The sequence below is a fragment of the Archocentrus centrarchus genome, chromosome 5 (assembly GCF_007364275.1).
Source record: "Archocentrus centrarchus isolate MPI-CPG fArcCen1 chromosome 5, fArcCen1, whole genome shotgun sequence".
In the NCBI taxonomy this organism is placed as follows: Eukaryota; Metazoa; Chordata; class Actinopteri; order Cichliformes; family Cichlidae; genus Archocentrus; species Archocentrus centrarchus.
In genome coordinates, this window is record NC_044350.1 from 9,320,855 (window position 1) to 9,336,092 (window position 15,238).

The 15,238-nt window shown below is 42.2% G+C and overlaps 1 protein-coding gene across 2 annotated transcripts in view; it reads right to left on the minus strand.

The window, feature by feature from the left end:
- Positions 1 to 280: 280 nt before the first annotated feature.
- The window catches only part of fgd5a (FYVE, RhoGEF and PH domain containing 5a), a 32,730-nt gene continuing 17,772 nt past the window's right edge, over positions 281 to 15,238 (minus strand). Inside the window, exons 8-21 of one of the 2 annotated variants that reach the window (XM_030729535.1) lie at positions 11,648 to 11,738; positions 11,155 to 11,205; positions 10,902 to 10,960; positions 10,127 to 10,198; positions 9,864 to 9,932; positions 6,213 to 6,296; positions 6,041 to 6,120; positions 5,819 to 5,915; positions 5,491 to 5,628; positions 5,260 to 5,362; positions 4,999 to 5,135; positions 4,557 to 4,658; positions 4,038 to 4,192; positions 281 to 1,787 (exon numbers count right to left, since the gene is read on the minus strand). In XM_030729535.1, the coding sequence (XP_030585395.1) occupies positions 1,751 to 1,787; positions 4,038 to 4,192; positions 4,557 to 4,658; positions 4,999 to 5,135; positions 5,260 to 5,362; positions 5,491 to 5,628; positions 5,819 to 5,915; positions 6,041 to 6,120; positions 6,213 to 6,296; positions 9,864 to 9,932; positions 10,127 to 10,198; positions 10,902 to 10,960; positions 11,155 to 11,205; positions 11,648 to 11,738 (1,275 nt within the window). In that variant the 3' untranslated portion in view covers positions 281 to 1,750. Of the gene's footprint in view, positions 1,788 to 4,037; positions 4,193 to 4,529; positions 4,659 to 4,998; positions 5,136 to 5,259; positions 5,363 to 5,490; positions 5,629 to 5,818; positions 5,916 to 6,040; positions 6,121 to 6,212; positions 6,297 to 9,863; positions 9,933 to 10,126; positions 10,199 to 10,901; positions 10,961 to 11,154; positions 11,206 to 11,647; positions 11,739 to 15,238 lie in introns of both variants that reach the window. The other variant, XM_030729534.1, reaches the window with a different exon arrangement.

Sequence of the window (15,238 nt, forward strand, 5' to 3'; positions counted from 1 at the left end):
ATAGCAACAGTTAATACAATAGCTTATTTTGTCAGAGATAAGAGGATGAACTGCACAGCCAGTTCTGAGCATCCAGTGCCCTCCTCAGCAAAGCCAGAACCACACACCTAACAATGACTAATACAAGAGTTACTATATTGCAATGGGTGTCATTTTACAGATTCTGATTTCCATTGATGCAAAATTTTAATAAATACATTAAAAAAACAGCGTGTATAAAAACAAGCCTGCAACACAGCACGGCACAGTGAAAGCCCACACAGTAAACATTTCAGTTAGTTTATTTTCATATGCATCTATATACATAAACATTTACAATGCAGTATATGCTATAGAGGTACAGCCATAGTAACACTGTAGGTGTGAGCAAACAGGAAATGGTTAGAAAAGCTGAAGAGTACTCAAACATGTACTTTATGTGCTGCTTGTCTGATGATGGATCTGCACTCTGAATGAAAAAGATAATGCCTTTAGATGGATTATTTAAGAGAAACTGGACATTTGATAATGAATGAACTTCTAGGGCACAAGTGTCTGAGATCACTCTCATATTGTAAGGATGAAGGTAGTATGACAGTGGCATTTTTAAGTTGTTCCTGTTGAATAAAACAGCTAAAGAATGATTATATCTAGCGGCATATATACAGCATTAAAAAGGCCCTCATAAAAATGGCACAATAGCATATTTGTATGTGAGTGCACAGTAACTGAACTGTTCAAAAATACCATAAGGTTAAAGTATGTAAGAGTAGATAAAAAGCAAGGTCCCTCCATACAGTACTATGATAACATAAAGAATGAGGCACAGTCTTTATCACTTGCAAAATGCACTGCATTCAACAGGGAGAAAGCAATTGGCACTTCAGAACTGTGTGAAAAACTTTTAAAAAATAGAAAGTATCTTAAAAAAAATGTTCATCCTTTAAGAAATGCTCTTGGGCGGACAGCATGCTGAGGGTCGTTTCTTAGCTTTGCAGATTTAATAGAAGAGTAAGACTGCATGAAACGCCACAAGAATAATAATGTACACATACCATGATGATTAAAATGAACCCTTATTAGGAACATCATGAAGCACAATTTTTATACAGATAAATCATATAACTCACTTCAATATCTGCGGTGTATACTTCACAATATATATTCAGAATACCAAGTATCTCTCTGAAGTGGTGGCAAACACAAGATATGCATACTACCCTGAAGCAAAAAATGCTTTTAATGTTTTTGCAGTAACCTCGAAACTGTGTCATGCATAACTGCAAAGGAAATGATGTGAAAGGATGTCACCTGCAGAACAAAACGAGTGGTTTCATAATCCAGTGGAAACTCGGGTAAAATACACCAAAAAACCCCAAAACAAAACATCAAAATTGGGGAAAGTGCAGAAATCTGTGGGGTGGCACTGAAAACAGGCGAAACAGAGGAAATAAAACATTTTCTCTCAGGTGAAGTATTTAAGGTAATCTGAGCTGCTCCCGAAAAGTGAAGGCTCTTGTGAACCCGACTGGATCTGCACACTGGAAATGAAAAAATCTTTATGCGTCATACTCCAACTCAAGGTTTCTATTTCTCTTCCCCGCACAGCAGAATTCCTCTGAGGGAAATCTTCCAGGTGTTTGATCTGTCACTTAATATCCCACAAAAGGCCAGATGTGATGAATCCTTACTGATGGTCTGAGTTCAGATGCAGCAGGTAGCTTTGTTGCACTCACAGAGCGGATGCCTGATTTATTTAACTTAGCAGGTGCTATAAAATAGTGGCTTCCTCCATGGCATTGACCCATCTGAAACACAAAGTAATGGATCATTAGGCTTTTTTTTTTTTAACATATCATGGGGTTTTTGGCTTTAGCTGGATTTAAAAGTTAACTTGTGTCCCTGAAATATGATACCAAATTGTTAATACAAATATTAACAACTTTTCTTTATTACATAGCTATTACATTAGCTATTTGGTAACTATTACCAACAAATCACATCTTGCAAAATGATTTAAAAAAAAAAAAAACTCAGTGGTTTGCTCTTTTTTTGTTCACATCTAAGTAAGTAAAACTAAGTACACCCCATGACCCAACAGTTTGTAAAACCACCTATAGTAGCAATAACTGTAATTGTTTTTGTTGTGGAGGAATTTTGGCCCATTCTTCTTTACAACATTGCTTCAGTTCATTGAGGTTTGCAGGCATTCATTTTTGCACAGCTTTCTTAAGGTCCCTCCACAGTATTTCAGTCAGGTAGAGGTCTGGACTCTGACCGGGCCATTACAGCACATTGATTCTTTTCTTTTTTAGCCATCTGTTGGAGATTTGCTGCTGTGCATGGGATCATTGTTCTGTTACATGACACAAATTCAGCCAAGCTTTAGCTGTCAGACAGATGGCCTTGCATTTGACTCTAGAATACTTTGGTATACAGAGGAGTTCATGGTTGATGCAATGACTCCGCGGCCCCCAGGTCCTGTGGCTGCAAAATACACACAAATCATCAACCCTCAACCACCGTGCTGACAGCTGGTATGAGGTGTTTGTGCTGATGTGCTGTCTTTAGTTTACTCCAAACATGGTGCTGTGCATTATGATCAAACATCTCCACTTTGGTCTGGTCTGTCCAGAAGGCATTGTTCCACAAGTCTTGTGGTTTACTCAGATACAACTTAGCAAAGCAAAGCTAAGCCGTGCTGCCATGTTTTTTTTTTTTATTTAGAGAGAAGATGCTTTCTCCTGGCAACCCTTCTAAACAAGCCATACTTGTTCAGTCTTTTGCTGATTGTACTGTCCTGAACTTTAACATGCTAACTGAGGCCTGTAGAGTCTGAGCTGTGGCTCTTGGGGGTTTTTTTTGTAGTTTCTCTGAATATCAGATGGTCTGACTTTGGGCTGAATTTGCTGGGACGCTCACTCCTGGGAAGATTGAATGCTCCAGACCAGCAAACTGGCCAAACTTCTGCTTTTATAGAGCTGCTCACATTTGATTAGCAGGACCTGGTTTCTACTTACTCTCTTAATTCCTATAGTAGCAGTAAGGGTGTACTTAGTTTTTCAAATGACTGTATTTATCTACCTGTGCTCCAAATAACATTCCATCATTTTGTTGAATAAGAATATGAACTTTAAAAGTAAAAAAAAATAAAATAAATTATCCAAGGCTCTCTTTTATTCTCGTGACATGTTATATTTAACTTTTTTTTTAAAAAAGGCATGCAGACTTTCATCAGGGAGTCAGAACAGATTTCATGGAGCTCCATGAGAGTAAATCCATTTCATTTGATATTTAAACGAAAATGCCTCAGAGTTATTTTTCTTTGTATTTCATCCCAACCCCTGAGCCCCTCAGAGCAATCCAATTTGAATCTTGGAAGACCCCCTACTCAAATACCTTTCAAAAATATATATGCAGTCTTTTAAACTGTTTACTAGAAAAAAAAAAAAACCTGCATAAAAGGGCTGACAGTAAGTAACAAGTAAACTGCCAAATCAAATAAACTGCCATGGCCCATTATAATAATTGATGCCTTTTGTAAATCTCAAATTCAGTTGGATGCGATAAACAAAACTAATCCACTCTAATAAACACAGCCTGCCAGCTTGACTCCTCACCAGTAAAATGGGGATGCCACAAACTGTCACATATTTATTAAAACAAGTGTATTAATAAGCCTGCTGTCATCTTTTACAGAGTGACACATTCTACCAAAACATCTCGGCATTAGAGAACATGAATGCAGCTAAATGAGTGCAAACATTAACAGAAGACATGAGACTCATTAACGCTCAGTACAGCAATCTTCCATGAGAAGGCGCGACTGCATGGCGAGTACATTATGCTGCACTGCAGGATATCAGCTGCTCATTGCCTGCTGCCCAACATACCACACATGCCTTGCTACAGATCCCTGGTGGTCTAGTGGTTAGGATTTGATGCTCTCGCTGCTGCGGTCTGGATATGATTCCTGGTCAGGGAATGTGCCTTTTAAAAGGCGATCCAAAAATAAAAGCCTTAAATGTGGTTTTGCCTTTAAAAGCATTTCTACTGACCTGCGCGCAGTGTTTTGATCATCTGCTTTGAAGGTGTAGTAGAGTGTTTTCTTGTGGTACAAATGGAATACGTTGCTGCTTTCTTCTCCCTCTGGCCTCTCAGTCAGCTTGACGGTGAAGCCCTGCAGAGGCAGACTCTCTGAAGCCACTTTATCCTGAAGAAACCAGGCACAAGTTAAAAAATGCCAATCTGTCTGTCAGCAGCAATAACCACTTAATAAATTGTTCATGCTTTGAGAAGAACAAAGCAGTGCAATGATCAGACGTGTCAACAGAAACAGAGGGAGAAAGAGAGAGGGAGAGCACAGAGAATCCCTTTATTAGTCAGTGTGTTCTGCTCACGAGGCTGAAAAAGTTGAAAAGTGGATATATAGTTAAATATTTGTCATGCACTTGAAAAGCGGCGGATAAATACAGTAAGAATTTGCCTGAGTGATGATAACAATGTGTGAATGCTTTGGGGCTGGTGTGGGAGACTCTGTGCCCCCTCACCTCACGGGCTGTGAAGGTGTAGAGCACCTTGTCTTTGAGGAGGAACCACAGTCGCTTCCACTTCCTTTTGCTCTTCTTCCGGCGCTGCAAACTCCCACTCATGGTGGAGCCCTCCACACCAAGTGACACCTGAGGTTAATTGTAAGATATTAGCCATTCAGACTCCTGAACCCATAATGATAAGAATGATAAGTCAGGTGTTTATTACAACTGTGAACCCAGACACAGGGGTACAAAGGTAGCGTGAATCCTAGTGGCAGCTGTTGTGCCCTATACTGATCAGCTGGTGTAAATTTTAGTCATGCCACTATACACTCATGGCTAGTGCACACCCAGCTCCCTGGTGGTCTAGTGGTTAGGATTTGGTATTTACCCTATGACTATCTCTATTAGTTGTCACTCTGAAGCTTGTAAAATAGATATCAGGATTTTAAAAAAGGGTATAGATATTATACGGAGAGTAGTCCACCTGGCTGAGAGGGGATGTGCCCTTCCGGGACTTCCACAGACTAGGGGGCTGCAGACTCTGGAAAACAGCAGAGAGAGGACGACTGGCCCGGCGAGTCCGAGGGCTGGAGTTATCACAGGCAGCTGACGCACTTCCACCTATAGAGAAATGCGAACTCATTATGTTATTGAAGCAATAACCTGAAACAATAAAGTTTACATTGTACGGTGAGTTTTGAAACAGGCCCCGGGGCACCTCTGCGCCAGGAAAGCTAAGATTCACCTCTTTTCCTGAGCTCAGCATAACAGTGATCACACACTTTGGCCACTCTATCTTTGAGGTACTTCAGAGGGTATCTGTTTCTGGAGCACGCCCGGCACACCACCTGCTCAAAGAGAATGACTACATCAGTGACATCCTTGACACTGTTGTGGTATCAGTAATGCAACAACAGTGAAAGGTCTTCCTTTCTTCACCAACCACATTCAAGTGAGAGCAGGCTGTGTGTCTGACCTTGCCACATGCATTGCAATGGTGTCGTCTGAGGGTGAGGCTGAAGTCAGAGGTACAATTCATGCACATCATCACATGGGAAACTGGCACGAGCACAGGTGCAGCCTCACCAAGGGCCATCCACAATTTCTCGCGGGCCTGTTTGGACAAAGATGTTGAGCCAGAATGAAGCTGGATTGTTTTCAGAATTCATCTGTTAATTTTAGTATCATTCACGTTTACATTGATCATGTGCAGTTATATTCTCAAAGAGAAAAAAAAAGTCACCGTTAGCTGCAGCAAATTACAAAATTTGTATATTGTGTTACACTGGAGTTATTTTTCCAACCTCATTGCAGGGTCCTCCAAATGTGCAGAGTCCTGCCGCGTGGTCTGCTATGGCTCGGCTTAGGGTGTGGAACCAGTCCTCCCTTTCTCCAACAGAACTGAAGGAAAAACACAGAAGTACAATTACACCTGATGCCCCTGATGTTTCAGACTGTATGTGCAGATTTCTTTGGGAACAAGAGAGAAACTGTTCATTTCAGAGATCTGGATGTCAGCTGCTCACCTGGCAGAGAGTGTAATAGTGATGTCAGACACCTCAATCTTAAGACAGTTCAGCACATTGCCCAGTGTGGGTTTGCTCACCTATGTGTTAAAAAACAAGACGAGATCACAAAGTTTGTGCATAAAACTGAGGACTCATCTGAGACATTCAGAGAAAGGAAAAGTTAATGCACCTTCATCCCTGATAGAGACAGTGTGTTCTTCAGCCTGTATTTCCCATCCTGCTGAGGGTAGGTGTACAGCATTATATCATTCATCTGAAGAAGAAAAAAGGAAAGAGAATATAAGAGGTATATCATGCAAGATTTCACTATTTGTTTTCAAAAGAATAACAGATTATAGACATAAAAGCTACTTTTGGCTGCTCCCATATTCACAACGGGTTGCCACAGCAGGGAGCGCCGCATATTTGATTTGGTGGATTTTTATGCCACATGCCATTCCTGACAAAGTCCCAAAGGGATCTGTGTCTTTTCCCGGGATCGAATGAAGGAACTTTTGCTTGTTTGGTGAACGTGTAAACTGCTATAAACATAAGTAAGCAAACATTTACATGGTAGACAGAAATTGCCCAAAACAAAACAGTAAATGAATTTATAATATTACTTTTTAAATTCACCGATATATTTGTTTACTGAGCCTTTTAATTATTTTGGATTTTTGGAGTTTCTCCTTATGGTCTGAAAATGATCTACTCAGGACGCAATACCACCTGCTCACACGAGGTGGCGGTAGTGTTATCTTAATAGAAGCAACACGCTTTACGACTGCACTGCGTTTCACAACACAGACACTTTTGTGCATCCTGTTAGCACAAAATTCCCATGTATGCACGCAACAAAATCAGGCATTACTGTAAGGAAAATGCTTATTTGCTTGTCAGACTTAAGGCTTTTGAATCCCCTGAATGCACCAAGAGTCTATTGTGTTCTCAGAAGTGTTTCACAACACAGACAAAAGAAATGACATCATCGGTCACACCTTATGTGTGCTCTAAACATCCGCTGGGGCCATATAGGCAGCATCCAGGAATTCTCCACCCTGCTCCAGACTCCAGGCCTCCCCTTGCCTTCACAGCCTTCTCAGGCTACACTGAGAACCAGAACTGGGTGGAACCGGCCACCTTCACCACAACAACAACACAAACAGTCGCAGTAATGCATTTCATTGGCTGACTGGCTGGAGACAAAACAGAGCATGATAGCCAAGCCCAAGCCCTGCCTGCGACCTCTGCTCCACCCTACACTGCTCATTTACTCATTCCACAGAAATCTGACCAAGTGCCAAGTTAACAGATTTCACAGACACAAAATATATCCACTTGAGACCTCGAGAACTAAGACATTTACTTTTTCCTCAGTGGCATTTCATCTCATCCTCTAAAGCTTCACCTCCTTTACCTGCCTCTTTTAGTCATTCTCGTCTTCCTCTGGCATCTGTCTAGGTCTCCATCCTCCCTCTGATCCCTTCTCTCGCTCATTCAGCTCGATTTTCTTTCTTTTCTGAGCCCAGGCTTGTGACATGGTTGCAGCTTCTCTCTGTCACAGAGGTGGCTGATTGCTTTCATCTGCACTCTTTGTATTTCAGTTTCTTTAAAGGCCCATAAATAACACCTGAACCTCTGGAGCTGTCGACTTCAAGGGAGCAAATAGCTTTATAGCCCTAATAGCCTACAAGTATCAACCACTAACATTTTCAGCTATTGCTGGGCTGTTTCGAAACACTGCGAGACTGATGGAAGAGAATAAAATGAAAAAAGATGATTAAATCCAGAGTATCTCAACGTTATATGCTCTTTGGAAAATCCTTTTGAGATATGCTGCCCAAGGAAATTCATAACATGAGACAGCACTGATTGCACATGAAACAATAGATAGGTCTTCTCTGCTTCACGTTATGTGTTTGTGTAACACCACCACCCCTCCTCCGCCACCTCCTCCCTGCATTCTACAGGGTGTCTGGCCTTCACTTCGCTGTCAGTCCCCTCCCAATACACAGGAAGCCGGCATCCAGTGACCCACACCAAACATCCTGTAAGGAAGTGGGGCCCTGGAAAACAAGTCCTGGGAGGGGAGGAGGGAAGAGGAGAAGGGTGGAGAGGGAGGCCCTTGGATAGATGGGTGTGGTGTTTACAGCCTTGGCCTTGTGCCCCCCACCCTTCCCCACAAACCTCACCTACCTTGCAGCCCTACCTCTGCCTGACATTCCTCCACATTTTCTGCAGACCATGCCAGTTTTGTTTTTAGCATTTCCTAAATAATATGGCAGGTGTTTTCTAACTGTGCTGCTGCCAATATACAGATGATTTTAAAAAGCTCACTGACTGTTCAGTCATTTTAACCAATGCTGTCCATCCATACCTGGTTTAAACCCACAGAAGTTTCTTTTGAACTCTAACAGAGACTGCAGTTTCCAAAGATACCAAAGAGGTGAGCCTGTGTTTTGGTAAATGTGTGTAAAATAATGAATAACGCATTTGAAACAAACATCATAACCAGACATATCCAATTGTGTGAATAAGTTACTCCGGATGAACATCATATACTCCAGTTTGAACCAAAACTGCAGACCAACTAAATTATTGGTGGGCCGATATTATGGGCTGATATTAGCTATTTGCTGATCTACTGGTAATGGCATTTATAAAAGCTGATACATGAAGATTAGAAACGTAAAAAAGAGACAAGAGAAACACCCTTCAACCATATTATGAGTGTTGACATTGCAGTTTGTCAACCAGAGGGCACCAGACGGAGAAAAGAAAAAAAATATCGGTTGACATATGGGAATATTGGTTTTTAAATCATCAAATATCAGTACTGGCCTTAAAATGTTTAAAAAATTCTGTTTCTAACAAAGACAGGGTCTACTGTCATAAATCAGATGATGAGTTACATACACAGACGATATGAAAAATGGATTTAGTTACGGTGATGTCAGCTGTTGGCTTATGAAATCCCATTTTGAAGCCTTGGGATGCATGTTTCTGCCACTGACATCTTTTTTTTTTTTAATGTGACAAGAACGGGCGGGTCTGACTGTGAAACTGCAAACTCATTGGCTACTGACTTGTGACTGACAACTCCTTAGCCAATGAGCTTGCGTCTTCATACCACAGATAATCCTGCATTTTGAAACAGGGTATGACCAAGATTTGCCAAAGAGACTTAATTTTTATTCAGCATGACCCGAAATGAGTGACTGAGCCTGTAAATTCAGCAGAAAAGGATTTAGAGCGGTCCACACAGTAAGCCATTTTCCCATAGAGGTCAATAGGATCTGAACCACAGTGATCGCCATCTGGTGGCATTCAGATAGAATGCAGGTTTAAGGCACTTCTGCACTGGCTCCATTTTTCAGACATGGAAGCTACGTCCATGTCTCTGGTTATATAAAGCAATACTAGTCTGTATCATTGATATGAACCTAAGGCTAGCAGTTGGTTAAGTCAGCTAAACTACAGGTGTGCAAATCTATCTGTAACAGGACCTCTTACAGCAGCTAACTACTGCATCAGCTTCCACATCAATCTGTACAAAAATGTCATTTTGAATTTGCACTCTGCCAACAGACCAGGACAAAACCATCACTTTTTTTTTTTATGAAGAAGATATATCCTAAGTTGTTAATAAATAAGATAAAAGGCAGATTTTCTAATGATTATTACCTTTTTTTGTTTCTCTTTTTATGTTAAGCTAGGCTCAGCTAAGCCAATCCCCTCTTAAGGTTATTAACAAACAGTGGTGTGGATCTTTCCCAAAAACAACTTGCAGCATTTGGAATTACTTTTAAGTCACACAGTGCATCTGATGTAATGCCATTACCAGAAACAGGTGTCGTGGTTGCCTGCTTTTCCTGGAGACCTTCATGAGTGTGCCCTCTTTGACAAACATCTGCCAAAAGAAATAGTATTAAAGCTTTGTGTGCTAGACTGGCAAAACTGATGCTTACAACTTTACAGTAACATAAGACCAGCCTTTTTATGCTTTCAAAGGGACCTCAGAGCGCCGGCATTCAGATCTCTTAGTGTTGCTGTGTTCTGACAGTGCAACAGTAATATTGTCACACAAAATCTCATGATGCTCACCCTTCCAGGTTTCAGAAGGTCCCTCTTCCCTTTCACACTGTACTCTATGTGGACCAGACGCAACAAGTTCTCCTGCAGAAGAAGAGGAGCAGGGAGTTAGATCATCTAGTGACTGACGGAAGAGAAGACAAAGAATTAAACCATCGCTGTCCCTCTGTCTCTGCCATCCTTTTTTAGTATCACGTCCATTCCTGCCTGCCTCGCTTTCATGCACAAAGGGACAGACATGTTACCACCGTCTGTCAGTCTGTGTGTGTGTGTGTGTGTCAGTGCTTGTGCACAGATGAGAAAAAAGGCGTGATAAACAGAGGAGGTAAGCCAAAGATCCACATGGGAACTTGGCAGTGAAAAACAGTTTGTCAGTTCATTCACAAACCCTTCCCTCACTCATAATTATCTCCATGAAGAGTTCATGTTTGATGGGGGAGAGTGTAAGTCATGTCAACCCTTTACACTGCTCCCTTTGTAATATACACCTGGGACTTTCTGATGACATCATCTTTCCTTGCCCCTTGCGTAAATCAACAAGCTGCAGAGCCTGACGCCAAAGAGGAATAGAGGTTCCCTTCACTCCAGCAAGTCATTTGGAAGAAGGATTCACGGGGAGAGAAACCTCAGCTGTCTAATCTCTTCACGCTTGAAAATTGTTCTTTCATGGCCACGCAGAATAAAGACGCAGCAACGGGCAAAGCTGGGCTGTGGATTTGTCAAACTCAACAGGAGCCACACAGTCTGAATGTGAACTCATGGGGTGTATCCAGACTCAGAAACTCACCCCCTGTTTCAGATTGTCGTTGGCCTGGTCTGCAACCTCGGACACAATCACCAAGGCAGCTGCAACACAAACAGAGAAAGAAAGAGAGCGTGTTGGACTCAAAAGGGTCCCACTCATTGGCTGCAACACAACAGCTAGGCCCTGATACAGCTGCATGCAAGTGTGTGTGTCAGCACAGCAGGCAGTGGAACAAAAAAATAAGTCAAGGTTACAATTCAGGTTATTATCACACGGCTTAATTGTTCAGGTTTACCCTGAGTGTCCTCGTATTCTTTCGAATCAGGAGAGAGGTTGTTCAGGTAATCTGGGGGAAACAGAGAGAAGATATGAAAACAAGACATTCAAACAGATGATTTTTGATATTAATTACTAAGAAACAAACTGAACAATTCTCGCACCCGGGTTTCGCTCTTGTGTACAGCCTTTCTAAATGTGAATATTCACAGGTGTGATCTATCTGCAGTTATGCTGAAACTGTATCTTTAAAACAAAGTGCTGCAAAAATACACATTGCTGAAAAGGCTGAGTGCCCCACAATGACACTGAAGAGCCTCATCCCAATATAACCCCTGGGTCCACAGCTCTATGCTGTGTGAATGTGGTGGCTACTGTTAGCTAACGGCAGAAAACAAAACTGCTTAAGGTACCACAACAATTACCCCAAGTGGAAACAACAGCTGATATTACACAAAAACTACAGTTTTGCCTTGCAGTTGTATACATACATGTATGTGTTTATCTGTTACCTGTGAGCAGCATGCGATATTGAAGCACTCTCACTATAACCTGCAGCAGCTGGTGTTTCAGTGGGACTTCTGCTTCTTCTGGGCTTTTTGTCTGCACACACACACACACACACACACACACACACACACACACACACACACACACACGGACATGCACGTTAGATTTTTAGAGGGTTTTAAAACATCAGTTATGACTAGTCTACATGGAAAGGTTTTTATTAGTGCTCGTTTGCTGAATCGTACACCACAGACATCATTTCAGCAGAACAAAATTATTGTGAAATTAAATATCTTCTCCTCTGTAAGATCCCACAAAAGAGCGCAGTGGTGCCCCTGAGCTATACACAAAGAGCCACTTCTCTGTCTCCTTAAAGAGGTTAACCAGTACAAGTCACTGTTGTAAATCGAGGGCACAAGTGACCAAAGGAAACCTAACGGACAGGCTGACCTTAACACATCTTTCCTGCCCACATAAAAACCCGAACGACTCCCATTCTGCTTCTCAGTGCAGTCATTTGCAGGTGAAAGGGGACAAAAACAGGCACAATCAGAAGGAGCTTTAGAAAATCAATCAGGATCTAATTGTCTCTGACAGGTATTTATGCCCTAAGCGGTAGAGAAGCAGTGGGGGTTTGGGTAACACACACACACACACACACACACACACACACACACACACACACACACACACACACACACACACACACACACACACACACACACACACACATTTTTTCTAATCCAATGAAGTCCCATCCTTCATTAGCGAGGTTTCCTGCGGGAAACAGCATTTTCATCTTATTTACACTGCCCAAACACATACACATGTAGACACATGAACAAGCTCTATCATCCGGTTTCAGACGCATTAACACATGCGTGCAGTGTGCAAATGATGCATCCTTTCACACACACACACACACATACACACACACACACGCACACGCACACACAGACCTTGGCTGGTGATGAGATATCACTGATTAGGGCTCTAAAGGGAAGGATGTGATATGACTTAAACACACTGCTCTGTCTTCATTATCTGGATTGTGGGAGTCAAGAAGTAGGAGAAAGCTGAGGCCTCTTTTAATGAGCGGGCTGTCATATGCGCTCACCTTCTCTTTATGTTTCTGTGTATGTAGGTGTGCATGTGCATGTTTTGTTTTTCAGATTTTTGTTTGAGCCACCCTTATTTTTCTGTCTCCCTTCGTTCCTCCTCTCCTGCTGATCACTGCATGATGCAGAGAACAATAATAACCAGCTCTCCATTATGTTTTCCGAACATCCGCTCTGCTCAAGTGCTGCTTGCAAATTGTCATCCAATTGACACTTGTAAAGAGGAAGTAGCTTTCGAGAGATGGTAATTAGCCTGCAGTTTGTTTGGGTGAAACCAAACGAAGGAGGAGAGAAGAGCAAGTGTGTGATGCATCGTGCTGGCAAATAAACACATTCACACAAATGCACAAAAAAAACAAAACACCTCTCACACTCCGTCACGGCCAGCTGATTTGCTGCCTGCACACGCAACTGATCTAATTGGGGAGTTGTAAAGGAGGCTGTGGCTCTAATTAGCTTCTGTCTGCCTCATTGCCCAGCTGCCTTTACAAGGATTTCACTCCATCGCTCTCTTCCCCCTATCGCTCTCTGTCCACCTGCTGCACAGCCTCCCACTTGCCCCCCTAGGCTTCTAGCACAGGAGGAAACGTGCAGCATTTACACACATTCATGCAATGACATGAATACAAATCCAAGCTGAAGTGCTCTGGAAAAAGCACTTCCAGTCTAACGAGATCCACGCAATTTGCATATGACGATCGCCCCGCAAAAACAATCAGACACAGATATGCGGGGGCACAAACACAGCTGCACAGAGGTTACACACAAAACACTTCACACCGTTGTTGGCCCATGTTTATAGATGGTGTGATAAACAAGCAACACTGGCTGTTGAGAGGAGGCTGTAATCCTGTAAGGGTCGAGCAGTGATCTGATCAGGGTCTGCGGCTACTTTATCACTGTCATCACCACATCCACAATGAAATTACTAGCAGTTATACTGCAGGACTTTGGCTTGTGGCATTGAAAAGCAATTGGCCGGGAGAGTGGAAAAGGAAACAGAGGTGTTGAGGGAGGTAAGGACTGAAAATAGCTAAGTCTAATGAAGATTGTCTATTTTTAAATGCACAAAAATAACAGCAAGCTGTGAAGACAAGTACCAGAGTCAGTGCTTTAACCGAGATATAACGACTTGTGATGTGCCACAAAACCAGCATCAAACAACAACACAATACCTCTCAGTACAGTGTATCTATGATCTTCTTTTGCTCTCCCTCAGCCCTCTTTCTCCCTGATTACAGTGGGGTCACAATCACCATGTAACTCCCAAAGCAGTCCTTTGATACAGCACAGCATTCATCACCCACACCTAATGTCCTGGTGTGGGACTGTGGGAAGGACAGACTGCACGTTACATGCTTATATGTAATAAAGGAAAAGTAAATGCAGGGTGTATATATACTGACAGCTCCAGCGATCCTCCCAGGAGAATTTAATAGTCGCTATTACACTGGGTGATACTTTTAGAGATGTAAGACAAACCACACAAATCATTCAGACCAGTCGAGCCATTCACGGCTATTCCAGGTAGCAGTGGGTTACGATGTAAGAAAAGGAGCTTGTATCACCTTCACGTCGAGGCACATAATTGACTTTGATCAAGGTTATTTAAAGCTGAGCTTTTCCGAGTGTGGAAACATGTCGTAAGACACGAAAGGTCAATGTTTACTGTCCGCGGCTATGAGTCATTTCTCACCTCCACTCCTCTCCCATTTATATTTGATCTGGCAGAGCCAAAGTTTTCTTTTTTCTGGGAAGAGGCAGCTGCTGTTGAATATTCATGAGCAGAGACAGTTGGTGCCTTGTCCATTCGCTTTTCTTATCAAACCAGAAATGCTTGGATCCATTGTGTCAGCCATTCACAGCGAATCAGCATACAGCATGGAGCTGGTAACGCGTGCTTTTGGTTACAGAGGAGCTGAGCTGAATAGTGCAACATAGATGAGCCTGGGCAGTGCTTTTTAATGAAATGCATTATGTCAATTAATCCAGAGGGAGATAAGGCTTATATAAAGAGTCAGTCATCTTCATTTTGTAGATTTTCTGCTCAGGGTCACCTGTGTGCTGCTTCACACTAGTTTTAGCTCAGTAAAATCAGTTCAGTGCAACACACAGCAGGGTAGAGATGAGATTGCTGCATCTGTGGGCTTATCTATAAGCTTTCTTAATATCCTGCATTTTAGTTAAAATATGTCACTTGTGTTGTTACCAGCTCCGGCCATACATGTTCATATTCAATAGCAGCATAAAGTAGGGATTATTAAGTGGACCATGCGCACAGATTTTTGACCACTGTGATGGTATTAAGCCACAGACCATATTAGACTGAGCCTTTGTTGATCCCTTTACCCAAATCCAACCTCCCAGATGAAGAGATTCATGCTGGAGAAAGAACGAACATTTGCTGTGGAGTGGGTATAAAAATATGCGAGCATGGCAGCAGAAAGGTCAGTTAGATGAAGGAGGAGAGGGAAT